This window comes from Schistocerca nitens, chromosome 6 (genome assembly GCF_023898315.1).
Source record: "Schistocerca nitens isolate TAMUIC-IGC-003100 chromosome 6, iqSchNite1.1, whole genome shotgun sequence".
NCBI lineage: Eukaryota > Metazoa > Arthropoda > Insecta > Orthoptera > Acrididae > Schistocerca > Schistocerca nitens.
In genome coordinates, this window is record NC_064619.1 from 629785984 (window position 1) to 629808970 (window position 22987).

General features: G+C 42.9%; 1 protein-coding gene across 1 annotated transcript in view; it reads left to right on the plus strand.

The window, feature by feature from the left end:
- The window catches only part of LOC126262316 (venom dipeptidyl peptidase 4-like), a 315546-nt gene that overhangs the window by 285432 nt on the left and 7127 nt on the right, over nt 1–22987 (plus strand). Inside the window, exon 15 of the mRNA XM_049958868.1 lies at nt 10543–10754. Within this exon, the coding sequence (XP_049814825.1) occupies nt 10543–10754 (212 nt within the window). The remainder of the gene's footprint in view (nt 1–10542; nt 10755–22987) is intronic.

The following is a 22987-nucleotide window of genomic DNA, read 5'->3' on the forward strand; positions in this document are numbered from 1 at the left end:
TCGGTATGATCATTACTCCTCACCAAACTAGTTCTAGTCATATTTGACATTTCAGGTTCGAACGAATCCTCTGCCCTCTTAACATCTAAACTTTCCACACGGTTTTCATCTTCTCTCGTATCTTCTCTCCCCTAGGTCCCTAGACTTGCATCTAGATTCGATCTTAAATTGTACCACGTTTCATTGTTATCAATATACACTCTCAGAATAACACCAAAATAATAATACACAATAAATAAAATATAGCTCTAACTACTTATACAGTTTCTGCGTCACGGACTTGCCTCATTTAACCACGCAATTAAAATTAAAAGGAAGCACAATGAGATACTGTTCAACCAGCAATAAAATGTCTTCACACATAAACGTCCGAGCCGCATAACACAAGTCAATTATTTCCTACCTTCCGTACAGCTTCTGAAGTCCTGTAGTTCCCGGAGGTAGGCGCCTCGTGGGTTGTCGTAGTGGAGAATATGAAACATATAATTAGAAGTTTTGAGTCACTGTTCTTTACGCAGTCACAACAGTTACATTCCACCATGTTTATTACGTAATAATTGTTTTCATACCTATTTCCGAGCCACGCGTTGGGCGCCAGTTGCAGCCGCCCTTCGTCGATCTACTGTCGTCGACTTCTCTGACGTAAGATATTGAAGTTGTTATCTGCTGTATATGCCTGACTTCCCGTTATCTCCACATATCACATAGAGCACACACATACATCTTCACTGTAACGGCGACTAAATATCGGGTCTTCACAATAATAATTAATGTTGACTTTTTACGCAGTCGATCAACTTCATTTGTTGCTGCGTTACCGAACACAAGAGAGTTAATAACATCTTTGGATGTTAGTTATTATTTCAAATTCCTATTTTAGACGTTACTACTACTTATCCGGACTGTTTCTGATTTCGTATTATTTCTGTACGCTTGGAAATGAAATGTTATACAACTTTTAAGTCACAATTTAGGCTTCGTAATATTTCATAATCGAACCTTCCGTCATCCAGAGATACAGAGATACTACTTATCCGGACTGTTTCTGATTTTGTATTATTTCTGTCCGCTTGGAAATGAAACGTTATACAGCTTCTAAGTCACAATTTACGCTTCGTAATATTTCATAATCGAACCTTCCGTCATCCAGAGATATAGATGATTATCGTTGACTAATATACACGCAATTGTTGAAATCACTTTAGTTTCTTATTAACAATATTTAATAATAATTAAATGATCATGAATGGTTGTGTTTTGTATATAGGGAAAAGGAGGGTTGATCTTACAATCACTCTCAGCAATTACGGGAGCTAAAATGTCCGTGATTTTTATAGTTTTTTACTCGAAGAAAATATAGCAAGGACTATAGTCTATTACTATACGTCGACACAGTCATTCAAACTTCGTACGCCTTTACTTTCACATTCTTATATTCAATGTAACGTCCCTTCGTATACTCCACAGATCCTATTATCGGTTATTCGGCATGTAATAGAATTTAATACTGAGCGCTACTTTTTCTCGCGCATACGATTCCTCAGACATTCTTAGTTAGTGACTTTACGACAAAAGTCTGTTCCTTATAAATTAACTACAGTCAGTTCTCTTGCAGTTTAACAAAAGTGAACTGATCCATTTCGTAACATTTCATACGGAAATGCCGGCTATATCGCACGCCACAGCTACGCAGAGTTATTCAGAGCGCAGAAAACAAGACGAGAGAACTATCAACACCCGCACCTGGTTTGGCCCGCATATCGTGGTCGTGCGGTAGCGTTCTCGCTTCCCACGCCCGGGTTCCCGGGTTCGATTCCCGGCGGGGTCAGGGATTTTCTCTGCCTCGTGATGGCTGGGTGTTGTGTGCTGTCCTTAGGTTAGTTAGGTTTAAGTAGTTCTAAGTTCTAGGGGACTTATGACCACAGCAGTTGAGTCCCATAGTGCTCAGAGCCATTTGAACCATTTTGAACCACCTGGTTTATATAGTAGAATTTAGAAACTCAAGCAGCCGCGTTAAACCCTATTTGATTTCCCTGAAGCGCTACTTTGCTTCGAGCGTTATTCTGATGAGAGATTATACAGGGTGAGTCACCTAACATTACCGCTGGATATATTTCGTAAACCACATCAAATACTGACGAACCGATTCCACAGACAGAACGTGAGGAGAGGGGTTAGTGTAATTGTTTAATACAAACCATACAAAAATGCACGGAAGTATGTTTTTTTTAACACAAACCTACGTTTTTTAAAAATGGAACCACGTTAGTTTTGTTAGCACATCTGAACATATAAACAAATACGTAATCAGTGCCGTTTGTTGCATTGTAAAATGTTAATTACATCCGGAGCTATTGTAACCTAAAGTTGACGCTTGAAACCTCCGACGTTCAGTTGCGTGTTGTAACAAACACGGGCCACGGTCGGCGAGCAGCATCTGCAGGGACATGTTTACGATAACGACCGTGTTTACGAGTGTGGCTGTAGTGTACTGTTGTGGTTAGGTCTAGCTGTCGCAGTGTCCGCATGTAGCGCTTGGTGCTATTGTTATTCTACATTCGTCTCCGCACGCAGACCAACTGTAGTACACCTTGTTACCAGACGTCTGTGATAATGTAGTGTTGTAGGAACTGTGACCATGGTGTATTCGAACTCTGAAAAGGCGGAGATGATGCTCATCTATGGCGAGTGTCGACGAAATGCAGCTGAAGCCTGCAGGGTGTATGCAGAACAGTACCCGGACAGAGAGCATCCAACGTGCCGCACATTGCAAAACATCTACCGCCAACTGTATGCAACAGGTATGGTCGTAGCACGCAAACGGGTCCGTAACAGGCCGTCACAGGAGAAGCGGGTGCAGTTGGTGTGTTAGCTGCTGTTGCCATGAACTCACACATGAGTACACGGGACATTGCGAGAGCCGGTGGACTGGGTCAAAGTAGTGTCATGCGCATACTGCATCGTCACCGCTTTCACCCGTTTCATGTGTCGCTACATCAGCAATTACATGGTGATGACTTTAATCATCGAGTGTAATTCTGTCAATGGGCACTAACAGAGAATGCGGTGTAGTTCTACCTGTTTACCGATGAAGCGGGTTTCACAAACCACGGGGCAGTGAATCTACTACATGCATTACTGGTCCGTCGACAATCCTCGCTGGCTCAGACAGGTAGAGCGACAGCGACCGTGGACTGTAAATGTATGGTGCGGAATCATTGGTGACCACCTCATTGGTCCTCACTTCATTGCAGGGGCCCAAACAGCTGCAACATACATCTCGTTTCTACAGAATGATCTGCCAACGTTGCTCAAAAATGTCCCACTGGAAACGCGTCGACGTATGTGGTATCAGCATGACGGTGCACCTGCACATTCCGCAATTAACACTAGGCTGACCCTTGACAGGATGTTCGACGGGCGTTTCATAGGACGTGGAGGACGCATAAATTGGCCAGCCCGTTCTCCTGATCTTACACCTCTGGACTTCTTTCTGTGGGGTACGTTAAAGGAGAATGTGTACCGTGATGTGCCTACAACCCCAGAGGATATGAAACAACGTATTGTGGCAGCCCGCGGCGACATTACACCAGATGTACTGCGGTGTGTACGACATTCATTACACCAGAGATTGCAATTGTGTGCAGCAAATGATGGCCACCACATTGAACATCTATTGGCCTGACATGTCGGGACACACTCTATTCCACTCCGTAATTGAAAACGGAAACCACGTGTGTACGTGTACCTCACCCCTCATGGTAATGTACATGTGCGTCAGTGAAAAAGACCAATAAAAGGGTGTTAGCATGTGGACGTAATATGCTGTTCCAGTCTCTTCTGTACCTAAGGTCCATCACCGTTCCCTTTGGATCCCTACGTAATTCGGTGCTCTCAGATACACACGATCGAACTGCGGAGGAATGGTACTCAAGCGTCAACTTTAGGTTACAATATCTCCGGATGAAATTAACATTTTACAATGCAACAAACGGCACTGATTACGTATTTGTTTATATGTTCAGATGTGCTAACAAAACTAACGGGGTTCCATTTAAAAAAAACGTAGGTTTGTGCTAAAAAACATACTTCCGTGCATTTTTGTATGGTTTGTATTAACCAATTACACTAGCCCCTCTCCTCACGTTCGGTCTGTGGAATCGATTCGTCAGTATTTGATGTGGTTTACGAAATATATCCAGCGGTAATGTTAGGTGACTCACCCTGTATATCAATAATTTTAATTAACATTATTTCAATTCTATTACTTATTTCAGATGTTATCGATCACCTCTCTCCTACATGATAATAAGCCTGATAATATTGTTCTCAATTGAAAGAGCGGTTATAGAGCGTGGGATGTTAGCTTCCTTAAGCGGGCGAGTAGATAAGACAATATAAAATTGGAAATGGGTACGTTGAAGCTACATTTTGAGGGAATTGATGAAGTCCGGTGGTAGGAAAACAGGATTTCTCGTCAATTGAATAAAAGTATACAAAAACATAAAGAAATAGAGATAGATCTAATAATGAATAAGAAAACATTAATGTCCGTAGTGTACTACAGCATTGTGAATGCACTACCATAGCCAAGATAGACATGGAGTAAATATGCACCACAGTAGTACAAGTTTATGTACCTCCTAACTACCCAATAAAGAGATTGAATAATTTTCTTTATTTCATCACAAATTCCCTCAGACTATCAAGAGAGACGAAAATTTAATTGTAATGGGGGACTGGAATTCAGTTCGTTGGAAATGAAGAGAAGGAAGTATAGGAGGAGAACATGGAACGAGGGAAAGGAATGAAAGAGGAAACCGCAATTAAAGTTGTGCACAGAGAATAATTTGACATTTTTTTCTGTAACACTGCCGTAAATTTTTTTTCATTGTACAGCCATTCTATATATTCCTTCCGACTTTCGGCTTTCCCTTCTTTCCGTTCTTTGGTTTTTTGTGCCAATACAACAACGAGACAGATATCAAGGAGCTGGTAAATACCAGTTAGAATGTCACCATTGCAAGGCAATTTATATGGGAATGATAGGAATAAATCTGAAAACTAGATACAAAGAATACATAAGAAACAGGAAATACACTCCTGGAAATTGAAATAAGAACACTGTGAATTCATTGTCCCAGGAAGGGGAAACTTTATTGACACATTCCTGGGGTCAGATACATCACATGATCACACTGACAGAACCACAGGCACATAGACACAGGCAACAGAGCATGCACAATGTCGGCACTAGTACAGTGTATATCCACCTTTCGCAGCAATGCAGGCTGCTATTCTCCCATGGAGACGATCGTAGAGATGCTGGATGTAGTCCTGTGGAACGGCTTGCCATGCCATTTCCACCTGGCGCCTCAGTTGGACCAGCGTTCGTGCTGGACGTGCAGACCGCGTGAGACGACGCTTCATCCAGTCCCAAACATGCTCAATGGGGGACAGATCCGGAGATCTTGCTGGCCAGGGTAGTTGACTTACACCTTCTAGAGCACGTTGGGTGGCACGGGATACATGCGGACGTGCATTGTCCTGTTGGAACAGCAAGTTCCCTTGCCGGTCTAGGAATGGTAGAACGATGGGTTCGATGACGGTTTGGATGTACCGTGCACTATTCAGTGTCCCCTCGACGATCACCAGTGGTGTACGGCCAGTGTAGGAGATCGCTCCCCACACTATGATGCCGGGTGTTGGCCCTGTGTGCCTCGGTCGTATGCAGTCCTGATTGTGGCGCTCACCTGCACGGCGCCAAACACGCATACGACCATCATTGGCACCAAGGCTGAAGCGACTCTCATCGCTGAAGACGACACGTCTCCATTCGTCCCTCCATACGCGCCTGTCGCGACACCACTGGAGGCGGGCTGCACGATGTTGGGGCGTGAGCGGAAGACGGCCTAACGGTGTGCGGGACCGTAGCCCAGCTTCATGGAGACGGTTGCGAATGGTCCTCGCCGATACCCCAGGAGCAACAGTGTCCCTAATTTGCTGGGAAGTGGCGGTGCGGTCCCCTACGGCACTGCGTAGGATCCTACGGTCTTGGCGTGCATCCGTGCGTCGCTGCGGTCCGGTCCCAGGTCGACGGGCACGTGCACCTTCCGCCGACCACTGGCGACAACATCGATGTACTGTGGAGACCTCACGCCCCACGTGTTGAGCAATTCGGCGGTACGTCCACCCGGCCTCCCGCATGCCCACTATACGCCCTCGCTCAAAGTCCGTCAACTGCACATACGGTTCACGTCCACGCTGTCGCGGCATGCTACCAGTGTTAAAGACTGCGATGGAGCTCCGTATGCCACGGAAAACTGGCTGACACTGACGGCGGCGGTGCACAAATGCTGCGCAGCTAGCGCCATTCGACGGCCAACACCGCGGTTCCTGGTGTGTCCGCTGTGCCGTGCGTGTGATCATTGCTTGTACAGCCCTCTCGCAGTGTCCGGAGCAAGTATGGTGGGTCTGACACACCGGTGTCAATGTGTTCTTTTTTCCATTTCCAGGAGTGTATGAAAATAGACATCCTGCCTTTGCTGAAAACCTAGTAAATCATGGTCATAAACCATTTAAAATCGAATAGGATATCAAAATCGGTAGAGATGCGACAGCATACTTGCCTAGTATGTTCCTAAGCGCCACGTATAAAAATGGGAAATTCTGGTGCTTATATCTCGAGTTCTGTTGGTGGTAAAAATGTAGGATCGAGTGTTTCGGATAGCCTTTGGGTTAGGGACCATTTTTATACTGATCAGAAGGATCGCCTTAGTGTCACTATCCTACAGTACAGGGTAAAAGTATGAATATTACACACTTCCTCCTGCTCGGGTAAATAGAGGCAATAGGTTGGTTCTTTTTGAATTTGATGTGGTCTTCGGAGTGCTTGATGGGAGTTATGGAGGCAACATTATTTCATGGGCGGTTCCATGGAAAACCCAAAGAGAAGTTTTTGTTTTGTTTTGGCATTTATCTGGTAGTAAATATGCAACCAGACGCTTTTTTACGACTTATTCAACCATGAACATGTTTTAAAGCCACTGCAGGCTCATATTCAGATGGAGGTGTTACAGAAACATTATGTTGTGGACCAAGCGTAGCTAGATGCAGTGCTGGTGAGTGCACTGCCTTGTGGTATCCACATCACATTGCTTCTTATAACGTGCGTTATTAAGCTATGAACACAAATAAACGAAGTATGTTTTACATACTTCGTAAAAACGTGAATGTTTACATGCTGTGAGCCAGTGTAAAACCAAATGTAGCTACGTACTGTGTTTATTTGTGTGCATAGCGTAATAATGCACGTTATAAGAAGCAATCTGATGTGGACACCACAAGGCAGTCCACTCACCAGCACTGCATCTAGCTACGCTTGGTCGACAACATAATGTTTCTGTAACACCTCCATCTGAATATGATCCTGCAGTGGCTCTAAAACATGTTCATGGTTGTGAGAGCTTAACTTTTCCCGGCGAACTGAATGTTAAAATAATTTACGGGTTTGCTGCCGGGTGACGTCGTCGACAACCGCCGATATTTTGGCAGGAGCACACCCTGCTATTCTCAAGGCACAAGTGCAAGGAGGAAGCAATGTACAGGGGAATTTAATACCTCGTTTCAGAGAGGAGAAATAAGGAAGATACCACACACAGAACAAGTAACTGCAGAGTCAACACGCAACCAACGATAACCAACATCAGAAATATCGATAGTGACTATTAATCAACAGGTGAGGTAGCCCTAATTCTGTCCCTCTGTTTTTTGATGAGAGACATAGCCGGATTCCAAGCAGCATTTAGACAAAATCCACCATCTCTGTTTATAAGGTTGCTTGATAGTTTGATTTCAACAACTTCCTTAATGACACTATCCCAATAGCTGGACGTGCAAGCCAGAATCTCCGTGTTGTATTCCATAGGATGACCGGTGTCAAGGCAATGTTATGCAATAGCGGATTTGCTCGGCTGTTGTAAGCGTATGTGAAGCTTATGTTCGTCCGCACCTCGTGGTCGTGCGGTAGCGTTCTCGCTTCCCGCGCTCGGGTTCCTGGGTTCGATTCCCGGCGGGGTCAGGGATTTTCTCTGCCTCGTGATGACTGGGTGTTGTTTGATGTCCTTAGGTTAGTTAGGTTTAAGTAGTTCTAAGTTCTAGGGGCTGATGACCATAGATGTTAAGTCCCATAGTGCTCAGAGCCATTTGAACCATTTTTTTGACACTTATGTTCAATACACCGGCTTCCCCTGGCCTGATTGTCTTACTAATATATGTCAAGCCACAACTGCAAGGAATACGATAGATACCAGCCTTTCGCAAACCAAGATCATCTTTTACGGACGGCAACAGGGCCTGAATCTTAGAAGGTGGTCAAAAAACAAATTTCACATCCTATTTCCGCAAAATACGGCCAATCCTGTTAGAAATGCTTCCTGCGTAACGCAAAAAGGCCGTAGACTTAGGTGCCACTTCGTTGGTATCGTCACGAACCCGTTGCACAGAAGACTGATAGCGCAACGCGCGTTTGATCTGCCTCTCACTATAACCATTCTGACGAAAGGTGACTTCGAGATGTGATAGCTCAGCTGCCAAACTTTCAGGGTCTGAGATAACGTGGGATCTGTGAACCAGGGTACGAAGTACTCCTTCACGCTGAGCTGGATGGTGACACCTATCAGCTCGCAGATACAAGTCAGTGTGAGTAGGCTTCCTATAAACAGATTGTCCCAACGTACCATCAATCTTCCTTGTGACCAACACGTCAAGGAAGGGAAGGCCTCCATTCGTTTCCACCTCCATAGTGAACTGAAAATTCGGGTGGATGGAATTCAGGTCAGACAGTCAGGACTGTGAGAGACCGGTGTATTGAACATAAGCGTCACACACGCTTACAACAGCCGAGCAAATCCGCTAATGCAGAACATTGCCTTGACACCGGTCATCCTATGGAATACAACAACACGGAGATTCTGGCTTGCACGTCCAGCTATTGGGATAGTGTCATTAAGGAAGCTGTTGAAATCAAACTTTCAACCAACCTTCTAAACAGAGATGGTGGATTTTGACTAAATACGGGAGCGATACGACACAGCATCTCCGAGGGAGCGAGGTAATGGGGATATTCTCGTACGACCATTTCACGATTGTACCGTGAATATCAGGAATCCGGTAAAACATCAAATCTCCGACATCTCTGCGGCCGGAAAAAGATCCTGAGAACGGGACCAACGACGACTGAAAAGAATCGTTCAACGTGACAGAAGTGCAACCATTCCTCAGATTGCTGCAGGTTTCAATGCTGGGCCGTCTACAAGTGTCAGCGTGCGAACAATTCAACGAAACATCATCGATATGGGCTTTCGGAGTCCAAGGCCCATTCGTGTACCTTTGATGACAGCATGACATAAAGCTTTACACCTCGCCTTGGCCCGTCATCACGGACATTGGAGTGTTGATAACTGAAAACATATTGACTTGTCGAACGAGTCTCGTTTCAAATTGTATCGAGAGCATGAACGTGTATGGGTATGGAGACAACGTCATCAATCCATGGGCCCTGCATGTCAGCAGGGGACTGTTCAAGTTGGCGGAGGCTATGTAATGGTGTGGGGCGTGTGCAGTTGGAGAGATATGGGACCCCTGATACGTCTAGATACTACTCTGACAGGTGACACGTACGTAAGCATCCTGTCTGATCACTTGCGTCCATCATGTCCATTGTGCATTCCGACGGACTTGGGCAATTCCAGCAGGACAATGCGACACCCCACACGTCCAGAATTGCTACAGAGTGACTTCTGAGTTTAAAGACTTCCGATAGCCACCATACTACTCTGACATGAACATTACTGAGCATATCTGGGATGCCTTGCAACATGCTGTTCAGAAGAGATCTCCACCCCCTCGTACTCTCACAGATTTATGGGCATCCCTGCAGGATTCATGGCGTCAGTTTCCTCCACCACTATTTCAGACATTAGTCGATTCCATGCTACGTAGTGTTGAGTGGGCCCTACACGATGTTAGTGGGGTGTACCAGTTTCTTGGACTCTTCAGTGTAATATACAATAAGGTGAGAAAAGACATGGGACAGCAATATTCTTCCCGTTCTTGCAGGATGTTTTTGTGCCCGCAGCGATGTTGGAGATTTGATATTTTACCAGATTTCTGATATTCACGATACACTCGTGAAATGGTCGTACGGAAAAATTACGACTTCATCGCTACCTCGGAGATGCTGCGTCCCATGTTCAAACTCACTTAAATCTTAATAACCTGCCATTGTTGCAGCAGTAACCGATATGACAACTGCACCAGACACTTGTTGTATTATACAGGCGTTGCCGACCGCAGCGCTGAATTCTGCCTGTTTACATGTCTCTGTATCTGAATCGCATGCCTATACTAGTTTCTGTGGCGCTTCAGTGTATATTATAAGTGAAAGTATAGCACGGCACAGTTAGAGAATATGTATGGAGACTAATGCTGGGAGTTCCCACATTATAGCTGCAACATGTACACATCCTGTACTGTTCTCAGACTCCTTGTACACCGAGTCGTACATGGGGTACCCCACGCCGGATGACAACGAAGCTGGCTACAACGAGAGTGACGTGACGCGGCTGGCAGCGCGGTTCGCCAAGAAGAAGTTCCTGCTGGTGCACGGGACGGCGGACGACGTAGTCTTCCATCAGAACTCCGCCATGCTGGCCAGGGCCTTGGAGGAGGCCGGCGTGCTCTTCAAGGAACAGGTACGCCTCCAAAACGCACTTGCCAGCTCTCCCTGAGAAGCAAATTTCAGTCTGCGTCCTAATCGTGCACAGTATCCATGACGGGGAGAAATGGGAGCTGACAGGATCACGGCCTCATAACTCCATCTCATTACACAGCTCACGAATCTGCCTTGCAAAATTAACGTAATGTTGTAAGGTGTTGTGAATCAAATCAAATTGCTACACCAAGAAGAAATGCAGATGATAAACGGCTATTCATTGAACAAATATATTATACTAGAACTGACATGTGATTACATTTTCACGCAATTTGGGTGCATAGATCCTGAGAAATCAGTACCCAGAACAACCAACTCTGGCCGTACTAACGGCCTTGATACGCCTGGGCATTGAGTCAAACAGAGCTTGGATGGCGTGTACAGGTGCAGCTGCCCATAATGCTTCAACACGATACCACAGTTCATCAACAGTAGTGACTGGCGTATTGTGACGAGCCAGTTGGTCGGCCACCATTGACCAGACGTTTTCAATTGGCGGGAGATCTGGAGAATGTGCTGGCCAGGACAGCAGCCGAACATTTTCTGTATTCAGAAAGGTCCGTACAGGACCTGCAACATGCGGTCGTGCATCATCCTGCTGAGATGTAGGGTTTCGCAGGGATCGAATGAAGGGTAGAGCCACGGGTCGTAACACATCTGAAATGTAACGTCCACTGTTCAAAGTACCGTCAATGCGAACAAGAGGTGACCGAGACGTGTAACCAGTGGCACCCCATACCATCACGCTGGGCGATACGGCAGTATGGTGATGACGAATACACGCTTCCAATGTGCGTGCACGCGATGTCGCCAAACACGGATGCGACCATCATGATGCTGTAAACAGAACCTGGATTCATCCGAAAAAATGACGTTTTGCCATTCGTACACCCAGGATTGTCGTTGAGTATACCATCACAGGCGCTCCTGTCTGTGATGCAGCGTCGAGGGTAACCGCAGCCATGGTCTCCTAGCTGATAGTCCATGCTGCTGCAAACGTCGTCGAACTGTTCGTGCAGATGGTTGTTGTCTTGCTAACTTCCCCATCTGTTGACTCAGGGATCGAGGCGTGGCTGCACGATCCGTTACAGCCATGCGGATAAGATGCCTGTCATCTCGACTGCTAGTGATACGGGGCCGTTGGGATCCAGCACGACGTTCCGTATTAATCCTCCTGAACCCACCGATTCCATATTCTGCTAACACTCATTGGATCTCGACCAACGCGAGCAGCAATGTCGCAATGCGATAAACTGCAATCGCGATAGGCTACAATCGACCTTTATCAAAGTCGGAAACGTGATGGTACGCATTTCTCCTCCTTACACGAGGCATGACAACAACGTTTCACCAGGCAACGTCGGTCAACTGCTGTTTGTGTATGAGAAATCGGTTGGAAACGTTCCTCATGTCAGCACGTTGTAGGTGTCGCCACTTGCGCCAACCTTGTGTGAATGCCCTGAAAAGCTAATCATTTTCATATCACAGCATCTTCTTCCTGTCGGTTAAATTTCGCGTCTGTAGCACGTCATCTGCGTGGTGTAGCAATTTTAAAGGCCAGTAGTGTAAAACAATATCACTTACTAGAAATAATGGTGCTCTCGGATGTCTAGAGTACTAGACTAGCCATTAAAACTGCAGCACCAGGAAGGATAGTAACTAACAACATTTTAATTATTGTACGTACACAGAATAATAAGAGGAATACAAGCCTAAATTTGTAGATGATTTGCGGTTTAGAAAGTGCTTAATTTAGTACACAGTGGTGGCACATCTAACAGCAAGAATCAGACGAACCTAGCGTTGATTATAGATTGTGTGGTATTGTATTGTACTGAACTTGGGACCTCGAAACGACGGAGAGGCTTCGTCCCCGCCTTAGCCCTCAGTAGTACACAACACCACAGCAGGCTACAGCAGTCCACTCACACCACCGCCGCCCCACGCCGAACCCAGGGTTATTGTGCGGTTCGGCCCCCAGTGACCCCCCCCCCCCCCCCAGCCACCCCTCCCGGGAACGTCTCATACCAGACGAGTGTAACCGCAATGTTTACATGGTAGAGTAGTGATGGTGTTCGCGTACGGGGAGACGTAGTGTAACTGAGGCGGAATAAGAGAAACCAGCCCGCATTCGCAGAGGCAGAAGGAAAACCGCCTTAAAAACCAACCACAGACTGGCCGGCACACCGGACCTCGACACTAATCTGCCGGGGGGATTCATGCCGGTGACCGGCACGCCTTCCCGCCCGGAAAGCAGTGCGTTAGACCGCACCGCGAACCGGACGGGCTTGGTTACAGATACGGATATGACGTTCCATGGCGCTTCAGAACTTTTGCCAGACTTCGTTAGTCGTAATGGCTGGCAATTGGTGGCACGCCAGTGTCTTGGCAACGCATGAACAGAAGTTTCCAATCGATGAGAAATCAAGAGAATGTGCTACCCAGTGCGACAATTACTACGAGGCATATTCGGAAAGCAAGGTCCGATTAGGCGCTTAATGGAATCCACTGTGAAAATCCGATGGATGTTTGTACATATGTATTGGACAGTGTCTTTAGTGTGCCTTTCGATCGTTTCACGTCGCTCTTTTCAGTTCAGAGCGCAAAGTGATCACGTAGAAATGTGTAAACAGTGTCTCTCGCCAAGTATGTAGATCTGGTGAGAGATTTCACCTGAAGCTATGCAGCCCACATAACATGAACGTCATACCTTTATTTCTTCAAGACAATTTTCAGCCGCTTTCTGCAGGGGCAATGAAGACGCTCCTGCAACGTTTCCTATGGGAAGTGTGTAATCACCCACAATACAGCCCTTAGTTTGCTCCCTTCGTTGTTCATGTCTACTCACATGAACGGCTGGCTACGAAGACAACATCTTGGCGCAAACAAGGAAAGCTAGACCAGCGTAGACAATTTGCGGAAAGAACAGGCGGCTGCCATCTGTGACAAGGGCACTGGAGAGTTTGTACAACTCCACGACAAAGGTCTAAGTCGGAACGGCGACTATTTACAGAGGTAGCTGGAAGGTGTGGCAAGCTGTTGCGAATAACATTTTTTGATTTTCGCTGTGGTTTTAATTTCATGACCGATCGGACCTTACATTCCGATCAGCTGTGGTGTATTCTTGAATACATTGAGTTCTTGAACATATTCCGCCTTCGAATGTCATAAATTGCCTGAGACGAATCCGCATGGTTTTAGAAAGCATCGCGCGTGCGAATCTCAGTAACAGGCAGATTCCATAATTTTAGATTTCCGGAAAGCGTTTGACACGGTGCCGCACTGCAGACTGTTAAAGAAGGTACGAGCGCGTGAAACAGGTTCCCAGATATGCGAGTGGCTCGAAGACTTTTTAAGCAATATAACCCAATAATTGGTCCTCGACAGCGAGTAGTAATCAGATACAAGAGTATCGCCAATAACGCCCCAGGGAAGTGTGATAGGACCGCTGTTATTTTCTATGTACATAAATGATCTGGCGGAGAGGGTGGGCAGCAGTCTGAGGTTATTTGCTGATGACGCTGTGGTGTACGGTAATATGTCAAAGTTAGGTGACTATAGGACGATACAAGGTGACGTAGACAAAATTTCTAGTTGTTGCGATGAATGGCAGTTAGCTCTAAATCTAGAAAAATATAAGTTAATGCGGATGAAGTGGAAACAAACCCCGTAATGTTCACCTAAGGCATTAGTAGTGTACTATCTGACACAGTCGCGTCATTTAAAAATCTTGGCGTAACACTGCAAAGCGATATGAAATGCAAGGAGCATGTGAAGATTGTCGTAGGGAAGGCGAATGGCAGAGCTAGGTTTGTTGGAAGAATTTTGTGAAAATGTGGGAATGGAAAAACCGGTAGAAGCCGACCTCGGGGAAGATCAGTTTGTATTCCGTAGAAATATTGGAACATGTGAGGCAATACTGACCATACGACTTAGCTTAGAAGATTGATTAAGGAAAGGCAAACAAGCGTTTCTAGCATCTGTAGACCTAGAGAAAGCTTTGGACAATGTTGACTGGAATACTCTCTTTCAAATCCTGAAGGTGGCAGGGGGAAACACAGGGAGCCAAAGGCTATTTACAATTTGCACAGAAACTAGATGGCAGTTACAAGAGTCGAGGGGCATGAAAGGGAAGCAGTGGTTGGGAAGGGAGTGAAACAGGGTTGTAGCCTCTCTCCGATGTTATTCAATCTGTATATTGAGCAAGCAGTAAAGGAAACAAAAGAAATATTCGGAGTAGGAACTAAAATCCATGGAGAAGAAATAAAAAGTATGAGGGTCGCCGATGACATTGTAATTCTGTCAGAGACAACAAAGGACCTGGAAGAGGAGCTGAACGGAATGAACAGTGTCTTGAAAGGCGGATATAAGATGAACATCAACAAAGCAAAACGAGGATAATGGAATGTAGTTGAATTAAATCGGATGATGCTGAGGGAATTAGATTAGGAAATGAGACCCTTAAAGTAGTAAATGAGTTTTACTATTTGGGCAGCAAAATAACTGACTATGGTCGAAGTAGAGAGGATATAAAATGCAGACTGTCAATGGCAAGGAAAGCGTTTCTGAAGAAGAGAAATTTGATAACATCGAGTAAAGATTTAAATGTCAGGAAGTTGTTTCTGAAAGTATTTGTAAGGAGTGTAGCCATGTTTGGAAGTGAAACGTGGACGATAAATAGTTTAGACACGAAGAGAATAGAAGCTTTCGAAATGTGGTGCTACAGAAGAATGCTGAAGATTAGATGGGTAGATCACATAACTAATGAGGAGGTATTGAATAGAATTGGGGAGAAGAGAAATTTGTGGCACAACTTGACTAGAAGAAGGGATCGGTTGGTTGGACATGTTCTGAGGCATCAAGGGATCACCAATTTAGTACTGGAGGGCAGCGTGGAGGGTAAAAATCGTAGAGAGAGACCAAGAGATGAGTACACGAAGGAGATTGAGAAGGATGTAGGCAGGTTGCAGTAGGTACTGGGAGATGAAGAAGCTTCCACAGGATAGGGTAACATGGAGAGCTGTATCAAACCAGTCTTAGGACTGAAGACCACGACAACAACAATGGAACATCTGTAAATGAGACCGCATAGAGGATGCTAGTGGATTTATTCTTTAGTAATGATGGAGTGTTTGGGATTTGCAACAGGTCGGATTAAAGGAAGACATCGAGACAATTCAGAAGCGGGCTGCTAAATTCGTTACCAATAATTTGGAAAAACACACAGGTATTACGTAGATGCTTAAAGCATTCAAATGGGAATTGCTGGAGGGAACGCCTTGTCGTTATTTTCGAGGAATATTATTGAGAAAATTTAGAGAAACGCATTTGAAGCTGACTGCAGAACGATTCTACGGTCTCCAACATACATTTCGTGTAAAGATCACGAAGAAAAGAGAAGAGAAATTAGGGCTCATACTTAGACACGTAGATAGCAGTTTTTCCCTCGCTCTGTTTGACAGTGGAACAGAAAAGGAAATGACTAGTAGTGGTACAGGGTACCCACCACCACGCTCCGAAAGGTGGCTTGCGGAGTATGTATGTAAATGTAGGTCAAGGTAGATCAGGACAGCACGAGGAACATTCCAAAAGGGACTTCTGAATGAGAAACCCCGAGTGTAATTTTCCCTTCTACACAGAATGTTGCTGCTGCTAGTCCTCTCCAGCTGGTGTGGTTGCGATGAAATCATTTGGAAGTACAATCACCTGGTTCACTTCATGCCAATTTAACGCTTGTTGTATGTCGCCTTCACGGTTTACTAGTTTTAATAGCCAGATGTCTATTATGGGGAAAAATCAAGACACTGGATGTCATATCTCAATTTGATGGCCAACAGTCTAACCAAAGACTTAATATTAATCCAGTGATTTAGCGAGGAATTTTCACAAGTCTCTAAATCCATATATTGAAATTGTTTAGTGCAAGATCTCAAAGATAGCAAAAAAAAAAAAATAAATGCAACAAATCGCAAAAAAAGGAGTGAAATATATTGTGAGAGAAGGAAGAGCCAACTACAGGCACTTTTCATCACCCCCCCCCCCCCCCCCCATATGAATTCCCACCTTTAGTACACGTGGATATTCGAAAGTATCATCCCAGATCACGTAAGAAACAGATTGCCCGCTCGTTTGGTCTAGCAGGCAACCCTTGTCAGGGAACGGCCACCAGGCGGCAACAGCGTCACACCCTTACTTCTGGAATCAACCACTAGATGGCACTCCGTTCTGTGAAATATGTGGCAACATCGGTCAAATGTGTGCAGCTTTCCACTATTTGGCGTCTGTGAAGTACAGCTGTTTCTGACATACTGGTGGTAGTGGATCGAGTCGTCATACCGAGGACCTACGAGTATATCAACTGTGGAATGAGTAGACGAACGAATCCTCAACTAAAATTGTTCAGATTTCCCGTCAAAGATAAAGAAAGGTTACGCGAGTGGATTTTAAATTCAGGTAAATCAATAAATCAGTTACGAGTAAGAATTAATAAAGAGCCATAAGCATTCGATCCTATTTAAATTTTGTCGATGTTATATTCGATATAACGTGGCAGCCCTTCCTGTACAAGAAACATATCATATAATTTTTAAATGAAATCTTTGCTGCGATTTGGAGTTTTTAAAACTGTTTATTCACTGCACTATCGTAATTTTTAGTGTAGAGGCATTTTTGTGTGCAATGTGAAAACTGAAACCAATATAACATATGGATAACAAAATGCAAAGCATAGTGTGGTAACATTTGGTAAACAATTTAAGAAGCATTACCTTACAAGACCTTTCCCTTGGTACTTGAAAATGGCTGTAGAGCTGGAATCGCAACAGTGAAATAAATGAATAATAGCCGTCATCTAACTGTTAGATCATCGGTCCCTCTAAATCCTGATATATACTAGAGCGAACGAGTGTAAAACATCGTTTACACTGCTGCAAACGGGTATTCATAGATAATTCGCCAATGTTAACTGTCATTCGTTTATACTTGTGAACAAGCGTTTATACTGGAATGAAGGGAGGAGAATAGAAGAGAACGAGCATAACATGCAAACTATAGACGCTGCCCATTTTAATTTTTTTAATCTCTGCGCTAATAATCCTCTCACAGCTTTCACTTGAAAACAACACTACTTATAGTAACAGGTCTGCGCAAGTGCGGATATCCCCAGTAATAACTGTGCCTGTTGCGAATATTTGCGGATTATCTTTAAACTATACAAAGTAAATTTTTAATATAATTATGGTTTGCCGTCTGTGGCTCTTCAAAGTTGACACCGCCAAAATATGCTCGAAAAACACGCTTTCACTTGTATATTACCGCGTTTGCAGCCCCCTTTCAACAACAATCCAAAATTCATCGTTTTGTGCCACTCTTATATCATTTACGATAAGTTACATGCAAAGTAAAAGAATTTAAATTTGAAATGACTGTCACTGAAATATGTCCAGCCTTAATTCGCATCATAACCGAGTGCGGATTTTGAAAACTTTCTAGTGTTAACCTGCACGTGGAGATCTTTTTTACCACCATAATCCGTATCAGAAGAGCTGTATAGCAAAGAGGAAATCGACGGCATGGAAGGCGAGTGTAAAACCCTTGCGACTGCAATACAGTCTGCATTTAAACAGTAACTCGCGAGAAATGTTTGTGTGTTACTTTTCATTTATTTCATTTCGCATATGATTGTGAGAAATAAACATGGTTTGTAGAATTACAGGAGGTAAGCTGCATTCTTAGATTGAAAACTCGGGAAAAACCACAGCCGATAATGAGCTACAGTCAGCAGTGTGACAAATGCATTTCGCGCGCAGCACTCTAGCCGAATGCAAATGAGCGTCATTCACGTCACCGAAGATACAGCGTTGCCAATTCCGCGACATGGACAGGTCAGTTAGCATTGTAGCGTCGCCTGTGACATCTGTTGACCGACGGGAAAACTATTTTTACGGTTGCGTATTCCGCCGTAAGGACGGTCAATCTGTTTCTTACGTGATCTGGGGTATCATCCTATCTCATTTCAGTGTCTTTTCCATAAAACGCAAATTGCTTGTTATTCAAAGAATGGCTTCAGAAAAGAGCTACATACAATCACAGCAATTACATAATTCTTCCATGAAGTTCACTGTCTGTTGGACCAGAGGATACAGAGTGCATGTATATTCTTAGACCTTGTAAAAGCGTTCAGCACAGTAAATCGTAGATTACTTCTGAAAACCTGAAGTCATACCTGTTGAACTGTAGGCAGTGTACTACACTGTCATACAAACTAGACGATAAAATTATGAATTTTCAGTCCATCATTGAAAACAGTAATTCAAGGTATTCCTCAGGGCTCAGTCGTTGGTATCTTTAACTTGCTCCTATATATTAACCCCACTGCACAGTCCATTAACTCCCATATAATAAGCGATACAGACAACACTTCGATCTTATTCTATGGCAGAAAAATGTAAGGCACTAGAATCTTTTGCTACTAGTGTTGTAACAGGAGTAACAAAACACTTCGGTATTCAGGCTCTCATTGTGAACATCAGAAAACTCAATTATTGGCATTTAAAATTGGCAGGTCTCACGACAGAAATGTAAAAAATATGTGTAACATCTGAGCAACTGAACTTGGAGCTGTAAATTCCTGGGTGTGTATCTTGATGAAAATTTGTGATGGACAAATCATATTCATTTTGTATGCGGAAAAGTCAGTAGTGCCCTGTATCTCCTTAGACAGCCCACAAAGATATTTCCTAGCCAGACAATGAAAGCAGTACATTATGTAACAATTTACCCCTTTTTTCGATTGTGGGATGGAACTATTGGGCTGTACAGCTGACATATACTGGAAAAGAATACAGCTGTTGCATAAAAGAGCAATAAGACTTATAGACACAATGGACTATAGAGATTCATGTCATGAAGTGTTTGTGAATAACAAATACCTAACAATATATTCTCTGTACATATTTAGATTTGTTTTGTATGTGATCACAAGTTAACTATTTCCCAGAAAGAACAACATTAAAAATGACAGGATGCCCATACATCAATGACTTCATTTGGTTAACAAACTACCAAACTCTCTTAAAACATACAGGGGTAGTGATTTTAACACAACATTAAAATCTTTTGTGATAGAAATATGTTTATATACTTTTGATAAATTTTGACAATCATTATAACACGAACCAGTACCATATAAGCTGTAATTCAGTAAGTGTATAAAACAGATGTAAGATGCAATAATTTCAGTACAAGAATTATTTTGTATATGTAACTGTCATCTTATTATTTCTCTCCCTTGCAAAAAGCTGTCACTGTGATGGCACCATATGAAGAAATGTAAATAAATAATTAGATTTCGAATTTGTCCTGGAGGAGACCACGGTGGGACATTACCTCCTAATGTATTACTACACATGATTAAGAACTATTAAATAAGATGAATAAAAATTTAGCGAAAGTGAAAAATATTAAGTGTTTAGAGTAATTCATAGCAATACCTTATAGCTGACTTTAGAAAATTATCAATCCTGCCCAAAATATTGCTTGAAGTGCTTTACTGACATTACAAGATCAATAAGTAAAATCTGCAAAGTATTCAGAAATTAGTTGTAGCAAAATTATTCAAACAACAGACGTTTCTAACACACAAAGCTGTACTAAATATAAATGTGGACCAATAAGTAATCGTATTTTGACATGCAAACTAAAAATTTGAAGTTTCAGTATTGAAAACAACAGTCTTTACATTTTTCAAAATAGGTACTAGTATAAAGTGGCAGGATATTTAGCAAAAGAATGACCTTAAATAATTATCAACCCCAATAAAATACCAAAATAACAATGAATTTTGTCCATACAAAATTTTAACCATTACTAGGTAGAGTAAATAGTCTTGTCTCATATTTTGACACAAAACAGTTACTCTTTGCAAAAATGAATTGTTTTTACTTTTAAGAGACAGAGGAAACTGTTCTTTAATTCTGCGGGCAACGTTTTAAGTTAACTGGTACATCATAAAGGCAAGGGCAGCTTTGAAAAGAGCAGTTGTTCATCACCTCAGAACAATTAGGGACAGTCTGATTTTAAATATTTCATAAGCTAATTTCACTATGAATAAACTGACAAATGGGAATGGGGAATTGAGAACTGCTTTACTTCTTGGTTCAGCAAAACAAGTAGACACCCATCCACCAGCATATACTAGTAGACTGGCGTAAAATATGTTCTGGTTACAATGATGTTCCTTATGGTCTGTCTATACGTCACACTCCCAAGTGTTACATGTATTCTTCTCTACCATCAGGAAGACGTTTCCCATTTCTGTGACATAGGTTAGAGTTTTCCTGTTGTGTATTTGTACAGCAGCTTTTTATCTCTATCAGATCATCCCTGTGTGCCCCAGAGCATCTCTCTTCTGTTACAAGCCTCTCTGCTTCCTGATAACACAGAAGCAGATAAAGTAAATATGTTTATTATAACTTATTAGGTAGATAGTTTTCATAAAAAATACTTACTGCATAATCAGTTGTTTAAACATTAAGACAGTAATCAGTAAAAATAAATAGAGTTCCCATAAATTTGTCAGATCACTTCAGGGACAGAAATAGTGTGACATCAACAGAGGCAGATTACAATAACAATAAAATATTTCGACGAAAAACTGAAATGAAATGATAATTGGCTCACAATGTACATTTCTAAATTATATTGGTAATCCTTATTCCCTATAGGAACACATAAAGATGTGATACACACAAGTACATCCCTCCCACATACTTTTTATGTTAGTTTAACTATCACTGCAACTATGTATAACAGCTATGGATCTCCCACACTCCTTACCACTTTAGACCCCCTCCCCCATTCAACAATATTAATACTAATTTCTTTTACAGACTATGGTTTGAAGTCGAAATCTTATTTGTATATGTACATAGTTTCATCCCTTGAAACAATCAGATGGCATAACCCAAAGCACATATTCATAAAAGTCTGGAAGTTTAACAACACAACTATTTATCTCTCCGTGTTGAGAGTGACATTGACAAGATAGACTTTATGTATAATATTAATCAGCGTTGTAAATCTGTGGTAAGTTCCTATGGGACCAAATTGCTTGGCCTACACAATATTTAATCTAACTTAAACTAACTTACGCTAAGGAAAACACACACATCCATACCCGAGGGAGGACTCGAACCTCTGACAGCGAGAACTGCACAAACTGTGGCAATGCGCCTCAGACTGCATAGCTACCCCACGTGACAATCAGCCTAGGTCCTCCAGTAAGGAATGGATAATGGATGAATATACATTTTCTCCTCATGTCTTCACAGATTCCTAGAATGAAGATTCATACATCATGATTAGTTCATAAGTAAGACAAAATAATTACATGAATACAGTTATTCCCTTCTTAATGCCTCATCCTCTGACAGATATCCTTTATAGGATTCATGTTACCTAAACTGATTCATTCATATTTTGTCTACATTACACAACATAGTACATAATGTGGATCAGAATGCATGATAATGAAAAGGAAGACTAAATATGTGTGGCAATAATGTCACCACTTACATTAGCAATAAATTATCTCGAATAATATGTGTGCCTTCAGCCATCACTATATATCCCCTCATGAAGATTATGACAAGTTTCAGTACGAAATACCATCTTTCACTAGTCTTGTTTAGTCCCCTGAAGAACATGTGTATGTCATCCACCTGTCATCACTCACCTACTTGGTTTCCATTCTTCATCCACATACAAAACAAAAGAACTGCCAAAGGAGCAGCTGTTGCCCTGAAACAAAATAATATTTTATTTCTTCATCAGACAAAACACGAATATTCAAGGCACATCAAAGTTCTTGAATAAGATGGAGTATCTCCACTACACATCTAACATGATTATTCATGCAGTAGTTTCACTTCTTGTACTTGATTCTTGAGAACAACATTCTTGGTTTTTGGTGGTATTACTATTCAGTATATCATGGAGAAAACTACAGTTAATCAATGGGAGACGAGGAGAGCACCTTTTGGAAAAAGGAAGGAGAGAGAAGAAGAATCGAGTCATGGGGCATTCTAATAGACGCCTTGTCAGATGTTGCTACTCAAGGGAGTCATAGTGTAGTAGTAGTTCGTTCCTTCTAACTGACTTCATATTTACATCAAATTATTCTTTCTGGTCAGGTGAAAGATGACTTTAAAGGTT